This window comes from Neovison vison, chromosome 12, assembly GCF_020171115.1.
Source record: "Neovison vison isolate M4711 chromosome 12, ASM_NN_V1, whole genome shotgun sequence".
NCBI classification, from domain to species: domain Eukaryota; kingdom Metazoa; phylum Chordata; class Mammalia; order Carnivora; family Mustelidae; genus Neogale; species Neogale vison.
This window is the reverse complement of record NC_058102.1, coordinates 55745230-55769783: the sequence shown is the minus strand read 5'-3', so window position 1 is coordinate 55769783 and position 24554 is coordinate 55745230. Positions and strand designations below refer to the sequence as shown.

Below are 24554 nucleotides of genomic sequence, written 5' to 3'. Positions count from 1 at the left end.
TACTTCCATTTATTTAGAACTTGAATTTCCCTCAGTGTTTTATAGTTTTCTGTATAGAGATCTTTCCCATTTTTTCATTAGAGTTATTCCTTGGTATTTGAGGCGTTTGAATGTTAGTGGTAAAGAGTATTCTAAATATTTAATATTTCATTTTCTGACTGTGGCAGGAATAAAAAATAGTTACTTTTTTTTCTCTCATTCTGTTATTATGAGCTCATTCCCAGGGACCTTGCTAAATTCAGTTATCTGTGATTTCTTTAAGATTTGAACATCATAGAACCATTTATCTACAAATTAATGAAGGTTTCTTTTTCCTTGTTGCGTTATGGTTCTGGCTAGGACCTCCAATACAATGTTGAATAGAATAATAGAATTTTGGGTTTTTTGGTTTTGTTTTATTTTTGTTTTTCTTAATTTGGGGGAAAGCATTCAGTACTTCATGATTAGGTATTATCTACTAAGGTTTTTCTGTAGATGACATTTTTATCAGATTAGGGAGGTTCCCTTCTGTTCCTAATTTGCATTGTAGAAAATGCTACATTTTCCTTTTTATATATTGCTGGATTTTGTTTAAATGTTTGTGTTTGTGTTCATGAGGATGAGTACCCTATAATTTTTCTTTCTTACAATGTACTTATTGGCATTTTGCCATCAAGGTGACATTAGCCTCATGAAAATAATTGTTTCCTCTTTTTCTGTTTTCTGAAAAAGGTTAGTATAATGTTGATAGTTGGGGTTTTTTTTCCCCTTCCTTATATATTTACAAACAAACACTTTTATCATGGGCTCTCTTTCTACTTTATATTTCTAACCTCCCACGGAGCCTTTTACATTGGATTGTATTTAGTACTTGCGTAGTTTATTGAATAAATGAACATGTTTTTTCATTGTTGACTCCAGAGTTTTACTTAAAACTGCCATTAAAATAGATCAGGTCCTTATTATGTTTGGGATCCTGCAGTGACACTGTTGACAGCTCTTTTTTCTCCAGGACCACTTGAAGCCATCCTCACACTACCACCAGCTAATCTTTTTTATTTACTCTTATTATTTTAGGTTTAATTTTAATTTTCATTGAAGTGATACATGTAAATATTTGTGAAAATCAAATGCTTTTACTTAGTTTATAACAAGAAACAAGTCTTCTGTCCTACCTACTACTCTCAATTCCCATGCTGAGACATCTGCTTGTTATTTTTAAAATAACTTGCTTAAAACAGCTATTTCTTGATTTTTCAATTTAAGACATCACAAGTTGACTTCCCTTGATGGAAAATAAATATTTTGTTGTCTTAAACTATATAGCCCCAAAATACTCATATGAACTCTCCTCCCATCCTCCCAGGATAGGTATATTTTTAAAAAATATTTTATTTATTTATTTGATGGAGAGAGAGTGAGAGAGTGGGAACACAAGCAGCGGGGAGTGGGAGAGGCAGAAGCAGTTTTCCCACTGAGCAGGGAGCCTAACTCTGGGCATGATCCCAGGACTCTAGGATCATGAGCTGAACTGAAGGCAGACGCTTAATGACTGAGCCACCCAGGCGTCCCTCATAATTTTTAAGTTCATACTTATTATTTATGGCTACGAAAATATTACCATTAGCGTGTTTCTTTCTATAGCTCTTTTTCCCCAAGTTAATCTTGTCTAATATAAGTATTGTTTCAGTACCTACAGAATAGGTTCATTGAGCAGTCCATCCTTTTTCTTTTTAACTGAATGCATGCCTCTTGAATTTCTTTATCATTTGCTCCAGTGTGAATTTTCTTGCTTTTTAGGCCAACTTCTTTTCACTATTAATTCTGGTAATGTACTTGCCAGTCTCCTTGGTGCTGAAACCTATTTACTCGATTCCATTTCTCTGGCTAATTTCTTTTTCTTGCTAGAACACATCCTCTGTTAGCTTCTTTTTTTTTTTTTAAGATTTTATTTATTTATTTGACAGACAGAGATCACAAGCAGGCAGAGAGGCAGGCAGAAAGAGGGGAGGGGGAAGCAGACTTCCTGCTGAGCAGAGAGCCCAGTGTGGAGCTTGATCCCATGACCCTGGGATCATGACCCAAGCTGAAGGTAGAGGCTTTAACCCACTGAGCCACCCAGGTGCCCCCTCTATTAGCTTCTTATGGGAGTTTATAGGAAGTTAAAATATTTTGTATTTGTCTGAATTTTTTTTCCCCTCAGACTTGGTTGATAATTCAGATGTATATAACATTCATGTTTTATAATTATTTTCTCCCAGTTTTGAAGGCAGAACTAACTCTGTTGTCTTCAAGCGTCTCATGTTGTTGGGAAGTCTGATGTCATTGTGATTCTTGACTATTTTTATGTGATCCTTTATTTTCCCCTCCAGAAGCTTTTAATATCTTCTCTTTTTCCCAGATGTTGTAGAATTTAATGATAATGTGCCTTTGTGTGATCCCTCCCTGACTTCCCTCTTTGTCTCTTTCTTTCATTGAACTGGCAAGTCCTTTCTATCTGGAAACTTACATCTTGAGTTCTGAAAAGCTGGTTTTTGGGTGGGGGTTTCGTGTGTGTGTGTGTGTGTGTGTGTTTCCAATTTATTTATTTTCAGAAAAACATTATTCATTATTTTTTCACCACACCCAGTGCTCCATGCAAGCCGTGCCCTCTATAATACCCACCACCTGGTACCCCAACCTCCCACCCCCCCCGCCACTTCAAACCCCTCAGATTGTTTTTCAGAGTCCATAGTCTCTCATGATTCACCTCCCCTTCCAATTTACCCAAATTCCCTTCTCCTCTCTAATGCCCCTTGTCCTCCGTGCTATTTGTTATGCTCCACAAATAAGTGAAACCATATGATAATTGACTCTCTCTGCTTGACTGATTTCACTCAGCATCATCTCTTCCAGTCCCGTCCATGTTGCTACAAAAGTTGGGTATTCATCCTTTCTGATGGAGGCATAATACTCCATAGTGTATATGGACCACATCTTCCTTATCCATTCATCCGTTGAAGGGCATCTTGGTTCTTTCCATAGTTTGGCGACTGTGGCCATTGCTGCTATAAACATTGGGGTACAGATGGCCCTTCTTTTCACGACATCTGTGTCTTTGGGGTAAATACCCAGGAGTGCAATTGCAGGGTCATAGGGAAGCTCTATTTTTAATTTCTTGAGGAATCTCCACACTGTTCTCCAAAGAGGCTGCACCAACTTGCATTCCCACCAACAGTGGAAGAGGGTTCCCTTTCTCCACATCCTCTCCAACACATGTTGTTTCCTGTTCTGTTAATTTTGGCCATTCTAACTGGTATAAGGTGATTTCTCAATGTGGTTTTAATTTGAATCTCCCTGAGGGCTAATGATGATGAACATTTTTTCATGTGTCTGATAGCCATTTGTATGTCTTGATTGGAGAAGTGTCTGTTCATATCTTCTGCCCATTTTTTGATGTGTTTGCCTGTTTCATGTGTGTTGAGTTTGAGGAGTTCATTATAGATCCTGGATATCAACCTTTTGTCTATACTGTCATTTGCAAATATCTTCTCCCATTCCGTGGGTGTGTGTGTGTGTTTTAATGTTTCTTATGATCTGTTTTCTCATTCTGGAACTTCTACTCTGTTGTTGGATCTTGACTATAACTGTGTTTTTCTCACTCATTTCCCGTCTCTTTATCTTTTTGTTCTGCTTTCTGAGAGAGTTTTTCAAATTTTTCTTCCAAACCTCTTCTCCCCACCCCCCCCAGGTATCATATTTTTAATTTCCAAGGACTCTTGTGTAGTGTGGATGTCTTGCTCCCATCAAAACAGCATGTTTTTTAGGGTTTTGTTGCTATTGATTTGGGGTTTTTTTTCTGCTTTTAATTGCATCTGTTTTTCTGAATTCCTTTATTCTATTTATTCGTTTTGGACTTTGAATTTAAAAGTTGTTTTCCTTAAATATCTGGTGATCCTTAGTTGTCTATATTTAATAGTGAGGCATTAAAAATGCTGCCTTTCCCATTGCTGCTGCCTGTGAAGGAGTAGGAATCTTTTTTTTTTTTTTTTTTTTAAGATTTTATTTTATTTGACAGAGAGAGATCACAAGTAGGCAGAGAGGCAGGCAGAGAGAGAGAGAGGAGGAAGCAGGCTCCCTGCTGAGCAGAGAGCCCGATGTGGGACTCGATCCCAGGACCCTGAGATCATGACCTGAGCCGAAGGCAGCGGCTTAACCCACTGAGCCACCCAGGTGCCCAAGGAGTAGGAATCTTAAGGACACCTGGCTGTTTTCTAATGGGATTCCCAGGTGACACTGTCTGAAGTTTGTTTCTCATAGAAACTTCAGGGTTTTTATTTGATTATTGTTGTTGGTTTGTTTTTTCTATAGGGGTATAGGAAAGTCTTCTGTAGGAGGATAAAAGCTGGCTGCTAGAATTCGTGGAATCTAGTGGGAAAAGAGACAACTTACAATGGAGAGTCTCACCAATTAGAAAGTAGACTTTTAATCAATGCCCCTGTAAAATTCCATGTATGGCACCACCTCTTTGTCTTTGCCTGGTGTGTTAAAATCTAGTTCATCCTCTTTAGAAAGTATATGTTCGGTCTCCTGATAAAGGAAGGGAGGAGACTCAGGAGCTGAATAACTTCTTACACTTATTTTCACTCAGCCCTCTTCTCTCAGCCCCAACCATGTAACTCCTCCTTTTGTTTTGTCCTGAATTACCTGCTGCTCCGAGTTCCTGAGCTAATTGATTTTGTTGCTGGCTTCACAAACTGCAGGCTTTTAGTTTTCTATGGGCTACTATGTCCCTGGTCTGCTCCGATTTCTGAATCATGTATCATTTTGTGCTCTGCTTTTTTGTTTGTCTTTATGGGGTTTTACCTTAACTTTTTACTACAAATTTTAGGAGCCTAAGAAAATTTGTGTTTAACCCACCCTTGATCTGAATGTTGACTTAGGCAGTGACTTCTCATCTGGAGCATTTCCCCCTTTTTCTCCCTTTATCAAACTTAGCTTTATGCTTGCCTCTTTCCTGTAACTTCCCCTGATATTTCTAAAATACAAACTAAGTCCCTTTTTTTATTAAATTCTCATTACTTAGGAAGCAGGAAAATGTTCTATAGCTATTTGAAGGACTGTTATGGGGAGGAGGGGGAATGAATATATTTTTTTCTTTTTGAATGAGGGAGAAACTATGGGGATGGAGAGAGTGGGGCACATATTTCAACACACTGTGTGAAAGAACTTCCATATAGTTCAACAGTAGAATGGTTGCCTGTTAAGATTTAACATCCCATGTCTGGGATGTTGTAGAAAGAATTCTTACTTTGTGGTGTGGTTTGAACCAGATAATCTTTGAATCAGTCATTTTTTCTGTGTTCTGAGTGGCCAGAAGGCGTGAGGGTGGAGTGGTTCTTCACAGAGGCCTCAGGTGTACTCAGCAATAGGGGAGGCCAAGAGCTCAGAGCTCTGGGCTCACCACCACTGCTTTATCCAAAGAAGTCTGTTTTTATCTGATTTATATGTTAAGGCTTTTCATAAAATGTAATTTGAAAAGTGGACTCTTTCTTTAAAAAATTTTTTTGAAAACCACTCTGTCTTTTCTATGTTTCTTTGAACTAGAGTATTTACTGTGTATTGGGCACTTACTTGCTTTTGTTTGTATTTAAATGTCTAGTCTGTTCTGTGGTATGTATATATCTTTTCAGAATGCGTTTTAATTTTTGTGGTAGATACCTTTTATTTTCCATTTCAGTACTTTCGGAATCAACAGTAGTTGCTGAATGTTTGATTTGACCTACATGAATCATATCTGTTCTCTTTTCCAAGGTGCCAACCGGATAGTATTAGAAGACTCCAATATCTTGCAGCCTGTGGGACTGACTGTGTTTGAAAACTGGCTATATTGGATTGATAAGCAGCAGCAAATGATTGAAAAAATTGACATGACAGGTCGAGAGGGTAGAACCAAAGTCCAGGCTCGAATTGCCCAGCTTAGTGACATTCATGCAGTGAAAGAGCTGAACCTTCAGGAATATAGTAAGTGCTGATGGCAGACTGATAATTGCAGGAATCATGTTTATTGTAAGAAATTAAGACTGAATTAAGATGTTCCTGTCTGTCTTCTTACTTTTTTTTAAATTTTACTTATTTATTTATTTATAAGATTTTATTTATTTGAGAGAGAGCAGGAGCAGGGGAAGGGGCAGAGGGAGAAGCAGCCTCCCCTCTGAGGGAGTCAGTACCAGGATCCTGAGATCATGACCTGAGCCAAAGGCAGACAGTTAACTGAGCCACCCAGGTGCTCCTTCTTACCCTTTTCTTTAAAGATTTTCGTGCACTTTTAATCTTGCCATTTTTTAAACTGTGTTTTTAAAGCCTTACATTGAACTCACCTGGGAGCTTTTTCAAATTAAACACCTTTTCCCCATAAAACAGGAGTGGGGGAAAGGAATGGTCTGGCTCATTTTCAAAAATTTCCTCAGATATTTATATATATATAATATATATATATTTATATATATTTTTATGTTTTTTAATTTTTTTTGAAGATTTTTTTTTATTTATTTGACAGAGAGAGATCACAAGTAGGCAGAGAGGCAGGAAGAGAGAGAGGAAGGGAAACAAGCTCCCTGCTGAGCAGAGAGCCCGATGAGGGGCTCGATCCCAGGACCCCGGGATCATGACCTGAGCCGAAGGCAGAGGCTTAACCCACTGAGCCACCCAGGCGCCCCTATATTTTTATGTTTCATATATATATATAGAGAGAGAGAGACTGCTTGTCATGCTTTTTTTTTTTTATGTTGAACCCCTTTAAGAATAGTGGTATAAAGTATGTATTTTTTGTTGTTGTTCCCTGTGTGCCCCCATAGTTTGAACAAGAACCAAAACTATATTTATATAATAATGTAGTTATCTTGGAATAACTTTATTAAGCAAAAACAAAAACTAGTGTGTTCAGAAGTTTTTGAAGTGAACTTAGAGAAGGTTGCTTAATGGATACTTTTGTTTTCTTCTAGATAAACTTCTCAGTTGTATTCTCATCTTAGAAAAATACTCAAATTTTTCTGAAAGCTTTTGAATATGACTAATAATCTTGCCTTAATTTCTTGTTAATTTCAAAAGACTTCTCATAGCAGTTACTACTATGGGTTTTATGTGATTGTCCCAGGAATGCTAATGTTAAATGAAATATTAAAGAGAGAACTATTGAACTCCTTAACTTCTCAACCTGATGCTTTCAAATCAGACTGGAGTATGAAAGGAGAATAGTGGAATGGGAACACCATTGCTTGTTCAAGTCTTCATTTTGTTGTCACTGTTGATGAGCTTTTAGAAGTTAGAGACATTTGAGAATTAGAGTTAGAATTGTTGTCATTCTAATTTATGACATGTGACTCAAGCTGAATATTTAATAGAAATAAGGCCTTAATTTCTAAGCTATTTATTCACTTGACAAATGAATATTTTATTGCAGAAAATCTCCTTGGAGGTTTTCAGAATTTTAGGGGGGAATGTCTTTTTTTTTCTTTTTTTTAAAATAATTAGACACTTAAATATGGTCTTATATTTGGAAAAACATTTTTTCAAATTTCTAATGACGTTAAAGAGAGTGAGAAGTGTCATGGCCGGGAGGAGGTGCCTGGGTAGCTCAGTTCGTTAAGTGTCTGTCTTAGCTTGGGTAATGATCTTAGAGTTCTGGGATTGAGCCTTTTATTGGGCTTTCCACTCAGCAGCTAGTCTGTTTCTCCTTTTCCCTCTGTGATCTCTCTTTCTTTTGCTCTTTTTCAAATAAATAAAATCTTAAAAAAAAAAAGTGTCATGGAATTAAAATGTCATGGAATTAAAACCTACTTTGTAGGTTGTGTGTTTTAGTGCAGTATGAACTGATATCTGTTTTGGGACATCTGTGTAGTATAACACTTCTGTTCAGTTTCAGATAGCTGCCTCCCTCAGTCTCCTCCATGCACACTGAAGCGGGACTGAGGTGTTATTGAGAACATAGATAATAAATGGGAGGCCACAGTAGATGTCGCTATTCTGATGACAGATATCAAGTTGCTTGTAACACAGGCTAAGTAGAAAATTCAAAGCAACTTCATTAAGTCTAATTTGTAAAACAGACTTTGAAAAATTGCCCAAATTTGTATTTATTTAATTTAGCCCAAATTTAAGGAAATTAAACATTTATAACATTGCAAGTTACCTTTTGCAATTGACTAAGCAAATAATTTTGATTGTCTATGAGTGGTTGTAATCCATGTGAACTTTTTTCTTCTAACATAATAACTCTTAATTTTCCATATTTCATTATTTCTATATTTCACTAAACTACAGTTTTTGAATAAAATCATCTGTTAGAATGGTAGAATTTCTGAGTTAAAAATCTTTGGAAGAGTTTTTGTATTTTAAGTAGAATAATGTCCAGGTTTCTGCATTCTCCCTAGCAGTGTTTTAGTTTCAATGATCAATTTTTTATATATATAAATATTTAAAGACAGTGGTTAGATACAAATATTTTGCACTATTAAATTGTCCTCCTTTTTTTGCAATTGTGTAAGGATACACAATATTCTTTTGTTAGTAGAATTAAGTCCAAGGTAATTTTAAATTCGGTGTTCTTGGTAATTCATAAATAATTAATTTTGACTTAGCTGCCCTTTCTTTCCTTCCTTCTTCCCTCCCTTCCTTTTCTTTCTCCTTTTTTTTTCTTTTTCAGGACAGCACCCTTGTGCTCAGGATAACGGTGGCTGTTCACATATTTGTCTTGTAAAAGGAGATGGTACTACAAGGTGCTCTTGTCCCATGCACTTGGTTCTGCTTCAAGATGAGCTGTCATGCGGAGGTAAATATGTTACTTTCTTGTGCAGTTAACCTGTTCTGTGACTTAATCTAGCATTCTGTGATTTGGCAATGAAGTTTCTCTTTCCCCTAACTTGATTAGTCACTTATATTCCATTCATCTGTACTATCCTAGCCTTTTGGGTTACTTTGAGAGTGAATCAATCCATCATGATGGGTTGCACATAACCTAATCCTGGGACTAAGTTAGAAGTGCCCTTTTGGGGGAAATTAATCTTGTGAATGAATGCATTTCCTAATAATAAAGTAGCTTTTTTCACCCCAGAGAGTGAAAAAATGAATTAATTCTACCTCCTGTAATCTCCATCTACTGAATTCTAGATTCTACAAGTTTATGTGTCATTGCCAGGAATATATCCAGTGAAAAGAACATTCTTTTATTCACATCTATAGGTAGTTGCCTATTGTTTTTACTTATTTAGCTAGCAAAAAAAAAATTTTTTTTTAATATCACTCTAATATAATATGGTAGTGAAATTGGTTCAATCACTCATGGGAGCATAACAAATTGGTACATTCCTTTGTTAAAGCATAGTATGGTAGCATCAAATAACGTAATAATATTCACTCCCTTAATTCAGAAATTCTCCTCTTGGCAATAATTCTAAGTTAATTCAGTTGAAGGGAAAAGACTCTTCTCTACAGTGGCAGTTTATAGATTGAAAGCCATTTAATTTCTAATGATAGGAAAATGAAGTAAAATAACTGAGTTTATACAGCTGTTAAACATTATGACCATCAACTCATGTAAAGAATGTAGCCAAAATTTGGCTTAAATAGAAAAAAAATTTTTTTACATGTTTCTCTATGATGACAACTGCATAAAGTACATACTTCTGTGAACAAAGACTGGTTTATACATTCAAAATACAGAATTATTGATAAGATGGTATTATAAGAATATTTTATTCTAAGTTTACTTTTGTAAAAAAAAAAGTAAATAACGTATTGAGTAGCAGCTGTGAGGCACTCTGCTTGGACTGTAGGAGGTTTGAAGATCTTTGAGATAGAGCATTTAGTTTAGTTGGGGAGAGCAACTATGTACTTGGTAAACATGGTAAACGTTAAGCTCTGGTACTTGAAGTGTCTTTCCACAAAATAGCAAGTGTTGCACAATAATGTGAATGTACTTAATGCCACTGAACTGTATACTTGAAAGTGGTTAAAATAGTAAAGGTTGGGGCCCCTGGGTGGTGCAGTCACCTGGGCATCTGCCTTAAGCTCAGGTCGTGGAAGTTGAGCCCTACATTGGGCTCTCTGCTCCGAGGGGAGGCTGCTTCTCCCTCTCCCTCCTGCTCCCCCTGCCTGTGCTCTGTCTGTCAAATAAATAAATAAAATCTTTTAAAAAATAAGTAAACTTTGTCACATATATTTTACCACAATAAAAAAATTAGCAAGTATTTCCATATCAAGGTCCTAGGTTGTTACTATAAGGCAAATCTTAGAAAAATTACTTTTATGTAATGGTAACATAGATAAAACTGAGTCAAGGATATCATCTTCCACTTAGAAAATGTCTTTTAAAAGACCTTTGCGAAGACAACTATCATATGATCTCCCTGATATGAGGAAGTGGAGATGCAACAGGGGGGATTAAGGGCATAGGAGAATAAATGAAACAAGATGGGATTGGGAGGGAGACAAACCATAAGTGACACTTAATCTCACAAAACAAACTGAGGGTTGCTGTGGGGAGGGGTGTTGGGGGAAGGGGGGTGGGGTTATGGACATTGGGGAGGGTATGTGCTATGCTGAGTGCTGTGAAGTGTGTAAACCTGGTGATTCATATACCTGTACCCCGGGGGATAAAAATATATGTTTATTTAAAAAAAAAAAAGTTTAAAAAAGTTTTAAAAAAAAAAGACCTTTGTGTTTTTTCTTCACATTTAGTGAGTATTTTAAATGCATGTATTAAATATTTTAAAAAATATATGCATTAAAATAATGGCACCTTTTAGTAAATGTGTTACCAACATGCAAACCAGGATATACAATGTTGTCATTAAAAAAAAGTACCCTGGGGTGCCTGGGTGGCTAGGTGGGTTAAGCCGCTGCCTTTGGCTCAGGTCATGATCTCGGGGTCCTGGGATCGAGTCCCGCGTCGGGCTCTCTGCTCAGCGAGGAGCCTGCTTCCTCCTCTCTCTCTCTGCCTGCCTCTCTGTCTGCTTGTGATCTCTCTCTCTCTGTCAAATAAATAAATAAATAAATCTTTAAAAAAAAAAGTACCCTGGTATCCTTCCATAGCCACTTCTTTTCTAGAAGTAACACTATTCTGATTTTTATCCCCATAATTTAGCTTTTCCTGTTCTTGAAATTTATGTAGAAATCATGGCATATATTTTTTTAAGATTTTATTTATTTATTTGACAGATTACAAATCGGCAGAGAGGCAGGCAGTGGGGTGGAGGGAAGCAGGCTCCCTGCTGAGCAGAGAGCCCAATGCAGGGCTCAATCCCAGGACCCTGGGAGCATGACCTGAGCTGAAGGCTGAGGCTTCAACCCACTGAGCCACCCAGGTGCCCCATATGTATTCTTTTTGTGTCTGATTCTCTTACTTAAGATTTTGAGATTTAGCTCTATAGAGGAGTGTATCAGTAATTTGTTTCTTTTTATTACTGAGTAGTGTTTCATTGTAAAGATATGCCACAGTTTATTCTGTTGAGGGGCATTTTAATTGTTTTGTTTTTTGGTTCTGAAGAATAAAACTGCAGGGGCGCCTAGGTGGCTCAGTCAGTTTAAGGGTTTGCCTTCGGCTCAGGTCATGATCCCGGGATCCTAGATGGAGCCCCACATCAGGCTCCCTGCTCAGTGGGGAGTCTGCTTTTCCCTCTCCCTCTGCCAGTTCCCCTGCTGCACTTGTGCTCTCTGTCTGTCAAATAAATAAATAAAATATTTAAGAAATGAAATAAGATCTTTTCTAAAAAAAGATTTTGGGGGGTGGGGGGCACTTGGGTCGCTCAGTCAACCAGTTAAACATCTGCCTTTAGCTCAGCTCATGACCCCAGGGTCCTGGGTTGAGCCCCGAGTTGGGCTCCCTGCTTTTCCCTCTGCCTGCTGCTCCCCCTAGTTGTGCTCATCCTCTCTCTCTCTCTGTCAAGTAAATAAATAAAATCTTTTTTTTTTTAAAGGGGTGTTTTTTGTTTTGTTTTGTTTTTGTAATTTAACATTGATTTTACTGTGGAGGCAAATGAAATACAGAATTTTAATTCATCTGCCTGACTTTCAGGATGTGTTTTCATTTGAGCCTGTCTTACCTATCCATTGCCTTTTGTATCTCACTTTATTTTTGTTTGGCTATTTAGAGTTTGATGATTACTGTTGCAGGTCCTGTTTTGCTTTACCTCAGTGGACTTACTTGTGGTATTCCAGAGTTTTTTTTTTTTTTTTCTTTTTTCATGCCATCCTAAACCTTAGATATTTTTCAGGGAGCATCTCCTCATGATCTTTAAACTTTCAATAGCCATTATTGTTCTCCTGTTTCTCTGAATTGTAACACTGTTACCACAGTTTGCCTGATATGCAATTCAGAATGATGTTTTGTGTTGTATTAATGAGTCTCTTCCTAGCCCCAGTCAAATTAAAAGTTCTTTAAGAACATGGACCATATATTTTACCTATTTTTATCTCCACATGATCTCTTATAATGCTGAATACGTAATGGGTTCAAATTCCTGTCTAAATACTATCTCAAATACCCCATGCAAACTGTTCACCTGTGATTTACAGTATTCTCCATTTTAAAAATAAAAGGTTTGGGGCTCCTGGGTGCTTCATTTTTAAGCATCCAACTCTTGGTTTCTGCTCAGGTCATGATCTTGCAGTCCTGAGATTGAGCCCCACTTCAGACTCTTTGCTCAGTGTTGAGTCTGCTTTAGATTCTCTCTCCTTCTCTCTCTAGCTCTCTCTCTCAAACAAGTAAATAAAATCTTTTAAAAAATGATAAAAGGTTTTCTGATCCATAGTCATGTTAATAAAGTTATGTTATCTAGTAAATTTACTAACAGGTTTTTAAATGAAGTCAGCACGGCTGTGCTATATAATAGTAAAGACAGTGGGCAAAAACTAAGGAGACTGCCCTTCTGGTACTGTCTTTTTTTTTTAAATTATCACTTGTTTATAGGAAGCGCTGTGAGCTTCGGCAGTCACTTAGCCTCTCTGAACCTCAGTATCCTCATTTGCAGAAACAAGGAAATTGGGCTTGAGTGGGAATTCTCAGAGAAACTCAGCAACTTTTACATTTTAAAAAATTATTGAGGACCCCAAACACCTTTTGTTTGCATAGGTTATGTTTATCTGTATTTAGTGGTTGAAATGAAAACCAAGAACATTAAAAAATTAAAATAATAATAAACCCTTACATGTTCTCAAGTTAAACCTGTTAAAGTTGGCTGTATTTTCTGAAACAAAATAATTTTAGTGAGAAATGCGACGTTGTTTTTACATTTTTCTAAGTCTCTTCAGTGGTTCTCATGATTCTCATGTCTGCTTCTGCATTCAGTCTGTTATAGTATGTGATTTTGGTTGAAATACGTAAGGAAATTTAGCCTCAGACAGAAGTGTAGTTGGTGAACAGAGAGCTATAGTAATAGTCTTTTCAAATAATATTGCATATATCTTGAATTCTGTACCAGATATTGTAAGTGGTAGTTTCCTGTAGGTTAAGTTGCTGTATGGAATTTGAAACCATATTAACTTTTTATAATCTCTTATATTAAAATCCTTGATCTGTTTTGTGCTCCGAATGGATATTTTACCCAGGCATGATTTTGTAACTTTACACCATGGTCATTTGGAAATACTAGAATTCCAGTCAGAAATTCCAGATCTTCAGATTTTAAACGATATCAAAAATCACATGTTTATATCACCACCAATCTCATTAGAAAAAACTTTTTTTTAATTAGGGGGAATCTGTCAAGCTTGCAGTGTTGGGTACAGGTTTTCCAAAATTATAATTTCTGATTGAAAGCTCCAGTGTTATAATATGTTGCAAAAGTACAGTGATGTTTGCCATTGTTTTCCTTGAAGTAACAGGCTTGCTAATTCATTTTTATTTAAATTCAATTAATTAACATATAATGTATTCTTAGTTTTAGTGGTAGAGGTCAGTGATCCATCAGTCTTGTATAACACCCAGTGCTCATTATATTACTTGCCCTCCTTAATGTCCATCACCCAGTTACTCCATTTTCCTGCTCCCTCCCTTCCAGCAACCCTCAGGTTGTTTCCTGTAATTAGGAGTCTCTTATGGTTTGTCTCCCTCTCTGATTTCATCTCATTTTATTTTTTTCCCTTTATTCCCATATGTTCCTCTGTTTTGTTTCTTAAATTCCACATATGAGTGAGATCATTTGATTATTGTCTTTCTCTGATTGACTTATTTCACTTAGCATAATACCCTCCAGTTCAGTCTACATCATTGCAAATGGCAAGATTTCATTTTTTGGCCGGCTGAGTAGTATTCCATAGTATGTATATATACCACATCTTTTATTCATCTGTCACTGGGCATATGGGCTCTTTCCATAGTTTGGCTATTGTGGACATTGCTGCTATAAACATTGGGATGCACGTGTGCCTTTGGATCCCTACATCTGTATCTTTGGGGTAAATACCCAGTAGTGCAATTGTTGGGTCATAGGGTAGCTCTGTTTTCAACTTTCTGATGAACCTCCATACTGCTTTTCAGAGTGACTGCACCAGCTTGCATTCCCATCAACAGTGTTAAGAGGGTTCCCCTTTCTCTACATCCTCACCAACATCTTTTGTTTCCTGACTTGTTCATTTTAGGTGTTCTGGCTGGTATGAGGTGGTGTCTCATTGTGATTTTCATTTGTATATTTCCCTGATGCTGAGTGATGTTGAGCACTTTTTCATGTTGGCCATTTGTATGTCTGTGGAGAAATGTCTGTTCATGTCTTCTGCCCGATTGGATTATTTGTTCATTGGGTGTTGGATATGATAAATTCTTTAAATATTTTGGATACTAGGCTTTTATTTGATAAGACATCTGCAAATATATTCCCCCATTCTGTTGGTTGTCTTTTGGTTTTATGAACTCTTTCCGTTGTTGTACAAAAGCTTCTTATCTTGATGAAGTCCCAGTAGTTCATTTTTGCCTTTGTTTCCCTTGCCTTTGGAGATACGTCTAGCAAGAATTTGCTGCAGCCCAGGTCACAGAGGTTGCTATCTGTCTTCTCCTCTAGGATGTTGATGGATTCTTGTCTCATATTTAGGTCTTTCCTCTATTTTGAGTCTATTTTTTGTAAGGTATAAGGAAATGGTCCAGTTTCATTCTTCTGCATGTGGCTGTCCAATTTTCTGAACACGATTTGTTGAAGAGACCATCTTTTTTCCATGGGATATTCTTTCCTGCTTTGTCAAACATTAGTTGACCATTGAGTTGAGGGTGCATTTCTGTGTTCTGTATTCTGTTACATTGATCTTCGCATTTCTTTTTGTGCCAGTGCCACACTGTCTTGATGATTACAACCTTGTAATAGATCTTTAAGTCTGGAATTGTGATGCCATCCACTTTGGTTTTCTTTTTCAACTTTTCTTTGTCCATTCAGGGTCTTTCCTGGCTCCTTCCAAATTTTAGGATTATTTGTTCCAGCTCTGATGGTATTTTGATAGGAATTGCATTGAATGTGTAGATGGCTGTGGGTAGCACAGACATTTTAACAATATTTGTTCTTCAATTCATGAGAATGGAACATTTTTCCATTTCTTTGTGTCTTCCTCAATTTCTTTCATGAGCATTCTATGGTTTTCTGAGTATAGATCCTTTACCTCTTTGGTTAGACTTATTCCTAGGTATCTTATGGTTTGGGGAGCAGTTGTAAAGGGGATCAAGTCCTTAATTTTTCCTTCTGCTGTCTCATTTTTTGCATTGAAATGCAGTTGGTTTCTGTGCATTGATTTAATATCCTGCCACTTTGCTGAATTCTTGTATGAGTTTTAATAGTTTTGGGGTAGAGTCTTTTGAGTTTTCCACATAGAGTATCATGTTATCTGGGGAGAATGAGGGTTTGACTTCTTCTTTGCCAATTCAAATGCCTTTTATTTATTTTTGTTGTCTGATTGCTGAGACTAGCATAAGTACTATGTTGAACAGCAGTGGTGATAGTGGACTTCCCTGCCTTGTTCCTGACCTAAGGGCATAAGCTTTCAGTTTTCCCCATTGAGAATGATACTCCCTGTGGGCTTTTGTGTAGGGCTTTTATGATATTGAGGTATGTTCCCTCTGTCCCTACACTGTGAAGAGTTTTAATTAAAAAAGAATGCTGTACTTTGTCAGATGCTTTTTCTGTATCTATTAAAGAAATCATATGGTTTTTGTCTTTTCTTTTATTAACATAGTGTTATCACATTGATTGATTTGTGGATGTTGAACCACCCTTGCAGCCCAGGAATAAATCCCACTTGGTCATGGTGAATAATCCTTTTAATTCACTGTTGAATCCCCACCTGGTGTCTTGGTGAGAATTTTTGCGTCCATGTTCAGTAGAGATATTGGTCTGTAACTCTCGCTTTTGGTGGGGTCTTTGTCTGGCTTTGGGATCAAGGCAATGCTGCCCTTATAGAATGAGTTCAGAAGTTTTCCTTCCATTTCTATTTTTTGAAACAGTTTCAGAAGAATAAGTATTAATTCTTCTTGAAATGGTTGGTAGAATTCCCCTGAGAAGCCATCTGGCCCTGGATTCTTGGTTTGTTTTTGTTTTGTTTTGTTTTGTTTTGTTTTTAGAAATTTTGATTGCTGCTTCAATTTCCTTCGTGGTTATGTATCTGTTCAGATTTTCTTTTTCTTCCTGTTTCAGTATTGGTAGTTTGTACATCTCTAGGAATGCATCCATTTCTTCCAGATTGCCAATTTGTTGGCATATAATTACTCATAATATGTTCTTAAAATTGTTTGTATTTCTTCAGTGTTGGTTGTGATCTCTCCTCTTGCATTCATGATTTTCTTTATTTGGGTCCCTTCTCTTTTCTTTGTGATAAGTCTGGCCAGGGGCTTATCAATCTTATTAAGTCTTTCAAAGAACCAAATTCTAGTTTCATTGATCTTTTTGTACTGTTCTTTTGGTTTCTATTTCATTGATTTCTGCTCTAAGCTTTATTATTTCTCTTCTCCTGCTGGGTTTAGACTTAACTTGCTGTTCTTTCTTCAGTCCTTTAGGTATGAGGTTATGTTGTGTATTTGAGACCTTTCTTAGGTAAGGCTTACAGTGCTATAGATTTCCCTCTTGGGACCGCCTTTGCTGTGTCCCAAAGGTTTTGAACAGTTATGTTTTCATTTTCATTTGTTTCCATGCATTTTTAAAATTCTTCTTTAATTTCCTGGTTGACCCATTCATTCTTTAGTAGGATGCTCTTTAGCCTCCCTATATTTGAGTTCTTTCCAACTTTCCTCTTGTGATGGAGTTCAAGTTTCAAAGCATTGTTGTCCGAAAATATGCGGGGAATGATCCCAGTCTTTTGTTACCAGTTGAGACCTGATTTGTGACCCAGTACATGATCTGTTCTGGTGAATGTTCCATGTGCACCTAAGAAGAATGTGTATTCTTTTGCTTTGAGATGGAATGTTCTTAATATATCTGTGAAGTCTGTCTAGTCCAGTGTGTCATTCAGAGCCCTTGTTTCCTTGTTGATCTTCTGCTTAGACAATATGTCTGTTGCAGTAAAATGGGGTGTTGATGTCCCCTATTATTATTGATTATTATCAATGTGTTTCTTTAATTTTATCAATTGGTTTATTTAATTGGCTGCTCCCATGTTAGGGGCATAAATATTTACAATTGTTAGATCTTCTTGTTGGATAGACCCTTTAGTTATAATATAGTGTCCCTCCTCATCTCTCATTACCATCTTTGGCTTAAAATCTAATTGTCTGATATAAGGATTGCCACCCAGCTTTCTTTTGATTCCATTAGCATGATAAATGGTTTTCCATCCCCTGAGTTTAAATCTGGAGATGTCTATCGGCCTAAAATGAATCTCTTGCAGACAGCATATCAGTGGTCTTGCTTTTTTTCCAAACTGATACTCCATATCTTTTGATTGGGGCATTTAGCCCATTTACCATTCAGAGTAACTATTAAAAAATACAAATTTAGTGCCATTGTATTATCTGTAAAGTCACTATTTCTTTATATTGTCTCTGTTCCTTTCTGGTCTGTGTTACTTCTGGGCTCTCTCTTCACTTACGGAATCCCTTTCAATATTTCTTGCAGGTGTGGTTTAGTGATCATGAATTCTTTTAGTTTCTGTTTGTCCTGGAAGTTTCTTATATCTCTATTTTGAATGACATCCTAGCTGGATAAAGTGTTCTTGGTTGCATATTTTTCCTCATTTTGCACCCTGAATATATCATGCCAGTCTTTTCTGGCCTGCCAGGTCTCTGTGGTTCAGTCTAATGTTTCTACCCTCATAGGTTACAGACCTCTTGTCTGGAGTTGCTTTCAGGATTTTCTCCTTGTCTCTGAAATTTGCAGTTTCACTTTTATATGTGAGGGTGTTCACCTATTTTTATTCACTTTGAGGGGTGTTCTCTGTGCCTCCTGGACTTGAATGCCTATTTCCTTCCCCAAATCAAATCAGGGAAGTTCTCTGGTATAATTTGCTCCCGTATACTTACTGCCCCTCTCTTTCCTCTTCATTATAATATCATTTCTCTCTCTCTTTTTTTTTTTTTTAAAGATTTTATTTATTTGACAGAGAGAGATCACAAGTAGGCAGAGAGGCAAGGCAGGCAGAGAGAGAGAGAAGCAGGCTCCCTGCTGAGCAGAGAGCCTGATGCGGGACTCGATCCCAGGACCCTGAGATCATGACCTGAGCCGAAGGCAGCAGCTTAACCCACTGAGCCACCCAGGTGCCCCAATATCGTTTCTCTTTATGGTATCACTTATCTCTCAAATTCTTCCCTTGTGATCCAGTAATTGTTCCTTTCCCTTTTGTTCAGCTTCTTTATTCTCCACCATTTTGTCTTCTGTATCACTAATTCTTTCTTCTGCCTCATTTCTCCTAGCAGTTAAAGCCTCCTTTTTTTATTGCATCTCACTAATAGCGTTTTTTATTTTGACTCGATTAGATTATAATTCTTTTATTTTTCCAGAAAGAGATTCTCTAGTGTCTTCTGTGCTTTTTTCAAGCCCAGCAAACATCTTTATAATCATTATTCTGAACTGTAGTTCTGACATCTTACTTAAATCCATACTGATTAGGTCCCTGGCAATCAGTACTGCCTCTTGTTCTCTTTTTTGAGGTTAGTCTTTATGTCTTGTCATTCCGCCCAGAGAAGAATAGCTGAATGAGAGAACAGAGTACTAAAATGGCAGCAATGCCAGAGAAATATAGACTAGACAAATCAGAAGAGACCCCAAATGGAAAAAAGACAAAAATTAAAATTAAAAAAATATAGCATATAATCAGACATTTGAACAGAACCGAGCAATACACTGGATCCTGTGTATATTTTGGTCTGTGAGAAAACTGGGTCCCAAAATTGTAAAGAAAGAAAAACTTATATATGTACAAAAATAAAATTAAATAAAATTAAAGGATAGACTGTAACTGTAAAAATGAATGCTAAAAGAAAAAAAAAAACAAAAAAAACAAGAAAGATTATAAACAGACAGGTGAACAGAACAGTGCTGAGTGTATTGTGGTTGGTTTGTTAGAAAAAAATTACATCTCAAAATTGTAAAGAAAGAAAAACATACACACACAAATAAAATTAAATACATTGAAAAGATAGAATGTGATTAGAAAGATACTTTTTAAAAAGACTTTGGCAAAAAAAAAAAAAGTAAAGTAAAAAAAATATATATGATCAGACAGGTAAAGAGAACAGGTTCATACACTAGATTCTGGATATATTCTGGTCCGTTTGTTAGAAGAAACTGCATCCCAAAATTATAAAGAAAGAAAAACTTATATATATACAAAAATTAAAAGGATAGAATTTAACTGTAAAAATGAAAATTTTTAAAGTTGCTAAAATAAGAAATTGGTTGGAAAAGGAAAGACAAAAAAATTAAAATTGAAATCGTGGTGGGGGAGAGCCATGAATTCTATATACTATTTTCCCCTGGTGCCGTAGTTTTGCATTTGTGTATGAAGGTGGATGAACTTGGGCTTAGCTGGATGGATGTTGTGCTGATCTTTTGGGGGAGGGACCTGTTGCATTGATTCTCAAGTGTCTTTGCCCCAGGTGGAATTGCGCTGCCTCTGCGAGGAGGCAGGTAAGTAAGTGGCTCCAGATTATCCTCTGTGACTTTTGTTCCCTGAAGGCTTTCCATTCCCTTTAGAGGATGATGGTGAAAATGGTGGCTTCCCAATCTCCAGCCCCTGCACAGAGAGCTGGGGCCCCACTCCTCAGTGTGCCCTCAGGGAAAGGCAGTCAGTCACTTCCATCTCTGACCGCTATCTGTGCTCACCCAGCCTGTGACCAAGCATTTCTATCTCAGGCCCACAACCCCGTTTCAAGGATCCAGCCCCTACAGAATTGTGTGATGTGCACCTGTGCCACTCTCCCCAGGGGAGAAAGTAGGGTCTTGCTGTGGGTCTGCTGCTCACTGAGCCCCTGCTTGGAGAGCAGTTGCCCCACCGTGCCTGGGTTGGCAGTATATGGCAGCCCCAAGCTGAGAGCCCTCTCTTGAGCTCACTGATTGCAGCCACATTCCCTGCTCCAATGCCTGGGAACTCTGCTGGCTCAGGCACCCCTGGTTGTCTTGTGACCCCGAGGATCCCGAGACCACACTGTCCCACCCAGGTTTCCGCCCTGCTTCGCCATCTGGCACCTTTTAGGCAGGGACATCTCTCACCAGGGCAGACTTCTAAAAGTTGTGAGATTTGTGCTCTGTTGCTCTATCACTTTTGGGTGCTGGCTTTTGGAGGCTCCCTTCCCCCTCAGTTTATCTTCCAATATATGGCCTTAGATTCACTTCTCCACACCTCCTACCTTGCAGAAAGTGGTCACTTTTCTATTTGTAGAGTTGCAGTTATTTTTTTCGTAGATCTCCAGTTGAGTTCACAGGTGTTCAAAGTGATTTGATAGCTATCTAGCCAAATTCCTAGGACCAGACGAAGCTGAGGTCTACTCCTCCACCACCTTGACTCTCTCCTTGCTAATTCATTTTTTCTTTTTTAACTTCTTGCCAGATACCTAAGTGTAAATAACTATAGTTTATTTGTCAGTTCTTTCAATTTAATATAAAAATGGCATTCCATTTTGGTCTGAGCTTACACCTCACAGTCTCCCATGAGAAACTGTCATACTGAGGTATACAACATGAATTTTTACACATTCTTCCCATTTTCAAACTATTGAAGAGACAGCATGTATTCCAAGAGTTGATTTTAATATAGTTAATATTTTCATCAAGAACATTTAAAAATAAAACTGGCTTTTTTTTTTTTTTCTTTTTTTAAACTGTGAGTGTGTGGTTGTATGGAATGCAGTGACTACTAGTAATGGTTTGATACCAGTGCCTTGAGTTTGCTAAGGTGCCAAGACTTTTACCAGTCATTCCTTTTGATGAGTCAGGGCAAGTGTAGCGAGAAAGGCAAATGGCATCTCAGTATTATTATAAAATGGTTTTGACTTTGTAGATCCCCTATTCCTGGAGCACTCTTTGAGAACCTCAGCACTAGAAAACTTATGAATTCTAGGCTAACTTTAAAACATTTGTAGGTTGATGATTTTAGTGATTATTCCTCGGTTATGTGTGAGATTATAATGGATTGCAAATAATCGTACTTGAATTATAATATATGAGCAAACTTTCTGTCTTATACTTTTGCAAGTTGGTAAATCTAAATGTAGTAGTGTAAAAATTGTATTTCTCCTCTGGTTAGATGGGTTAGTTTACAGATTTTATCTATTAAATGTTTTGCCTATGTTAATTATTAAGTGAGCTTCACTCAAGTATGTTTGTACATTTGTGTGACTGTTGTGTTTTTGTCACTTTTCTCCCCCTTGTTCATTTGAAGAACCCCCAACATGTTCTCCTCAGCAGTTTACTTGTTTCACGGGAGAAATTGACTGTATCCCTGTGGCATGGCGCTGTGATGGGTTTACTGAATGTGAAGACCATAGTGATGAGCTCAACTGTCCTGTATGCTCAGAATCCCAGTTTCAGTGTGCCAGTGGGCAGTGTATTGATGGTGCCCTCCGATGCAATGGAGATGCAAACTGCCAGGATAAATCAGATGAGAAGAACTGTGAAGGTATCCAAAATTCCTGGGGCCTGGTTGTGTCGTCTTTTTTTCCATTAATGTTCAGTTGTTTAAAATTTAGAGTATTGTTTTGGCTTAGTAGATTTGGGGTTTTTTCAAGTGCATTTGACTTAATGATATTTAACCTAATAGCATGTTCCAAATTGTTGTTTTACTCCACTTAAACATAGGTTTAAGTGTATGGGGTCTATACACCTTAATAAGCTTTGCAGATTGAGGGATGAGGCCCAAAAGTTAGACCTTCAGTATGTAAAAATAGTCCTTGTTTCCAGTGAACTCTGAATTAGTAGCTTTGTCTATTACAATATAAAATAGTTTCATATTTTCCTCTTTGCACCACTAACCTTTAACATGGTAAAAACAAATTCTCTAGAATTGTTTAATGTCTAGAAATGCACATAGAGGGCACCTGGGTGTCTCAATAGGTTAAGCTCTGCCTTCCGCTCAGGTCATGATCCCAGTATCCTTTGGATCCAGCCCCATGTCGGGCTCCCTGCTTAGCAGGAAGTCTCCTTCTCCCACTGCCCCTCCCCACTGCTCATGTGCACTTTCTCCTCTCAGATAAATATATAAACCTTAAAAAAAAAAATGCACATAGATAGAATTCTTTAATTCTTATCAGAATTATTAGTGAAAGAGGATCCTAATTTCATATAAAGAACAAAATAGGAAATTTCCTGCTGGATTTCTTTTTTTCCACTCTTTTCTCTCTACCAATGGAAATCCCCAGAGAATAATTTTTAAGTTATATTTTAAAGTCTAATTTGTTTTTCATTTACACCCAGAAAGTACTTTTTGACTTTACATGCTAGTAAAAATAAGTAAACTATTTACATTTTTTCCCCCAGTGCTTTGTTTAATTGATCAGTTCCGCTGTTCCAACGGTCAGTGCATTGGAAAACATAAGAAATGTGATCATAATGTGGATTGCAGTGACAAGTCAGATGAATTGGATTGTTGTAAGTAGGACTAAAACCTTATATAATGCTCTTATGGGAGAATTTTTAAAATACTTTTTCCTTTTCTTCATAGGTGAGTTTCTCTTATAATTAGTATTTCTTTATTAAGAAACAAGCATTAGGGGTGCCTGGGTGGTTCAGTCAGTTAAGTGTCCAGCTCTTGATTTCAGCTAGGTCATGATCTCAGGGTTAGGAGATCAAGCCCTACATTGGGCTTCCTGCTCAGCTGGGAGTCTGTGTGAGAATCTCTCCCTCTCCACCTGCTGTGCTCTCTCTTTCTCCCTAAAACAAATAAATAAAAATCTTAAAAAAGAAGAAGAAGAAAAGAAGCATTAATATTAAGTTAATTATTTGTACCAGGAATTTTTTGTTTTGCTTTAATAATTTCTTACAGATAGCAGTTTTATTTGCACAAATATCTTCACAGAAACATTAAGGAAAACATCAGAAAGGAATAAATATTATTTTGCCACAACTAAAGTTAGGAAATTCTCAAACCATTTAGATATGTAGAAATCAGTGGTGTAAACTTGAGATTCTGAACATTAGCCCATGTTTATCATCTCTCACTTTTTCTTGACATGTTTCTACCAGTTTCTTAATGACCTTAAGAGCTTCCTTAAAATGAAGGCTGAGGATTCGTAGGCCAATATATACCCCTATGCCTAAGGACTCTAGCGTACATAACTGATAGTTTCATCAAGGTTCATAACTATTGACAAATGCCCTGACATAAAATATATCCCAAAGTGATAAACTTAGTTCTGAATAGAATTCAGCATAAGGCAGGTCTACCCTGTCAGACTGATTTAATGGAATTTAGGTAGAATTCATTTAAAAACTCTTTACACGTAATGAAAACTTCAAGCTGGTATTTTTACAAAATTCAAATGGGGTCCTTGCTAAGACTTTTAGAACCTATTCATTTATTCAGCAGGCTTTGACTGAATACCTGCCATGTGTTGAGGGTTCCTGTACCAAGTTTCTCAGTCCTCTCTGGTTGAGGTAGTAGTAAGAATAAAGATTTTAAAGCTAAATGGAGATGGATTTTAATTCTAGCTCCACCTCTTACCAGCAAATTATTTGTTGTTATCTTTAAAATGAAAATAATATTTAGCTTGGTGGCTGTGAGAAAATTAAACAATTCAGTGTATATAATATCTATGGCTCATAGTAGACACTCTTGATAAGGGAATGTAATAAGTGATACTAAGTGTACTGTAATAGAGATCTGTATAAGTAGTAGCATCAAAAAAGAGAGTGGTCCCTTCTACCCCAGCCGCCAGCAACTTCTTCCTAGAAACATCACCAAAGGCAAGGGAAGCAAGGGCAAAGATCAAGATCAAAAGCTTTTGCACAGCAAAGGAAACCGTCAACAAAACCAAAAGACAACTGACAGAATGGAAGAAGATATTTGCAAACAGCATATCAGATAAAGGGCTAGTATCCAAAATCTATAAAGAACTTATCAAACTCAATACCCAAAGAACAAATAATCCAGTCAAGAAATGGGCAGAAGACATGAACAGACATTTCTGCAAAGAAGACATC

At 37.1% G+C, this 24554-nt stretch overlaps 1 protein-coding gene across 1 annotated transcript in view; it reads left to right on the top strand.

The window, feature by feature from the left end:
* Positions 1-24554, top strand: part of LRP6 (LDL receptor related protein 6) — a 179493-nt gene that overhangs the window by 144733 nt on the left and 10206 nt on the right. Inside the window, exons 16-19 of the mRNA XM_044227959.1 lie at positions 5773-5982; positions 8663-8788; positions 21799-22035; positions 22893-23003. Coding sequence (XP_044083894.1) covers positions 5773-5982; positions 8663-8788; positions 21799-22035; positions 22893-23003 — 684 coding nt within the window. The remainder of the gene's footprint in view (positions 1-5772; positions 5983-8662; positions 8789-21798; positions 22036-22892; positions 23004-24554) is intronic.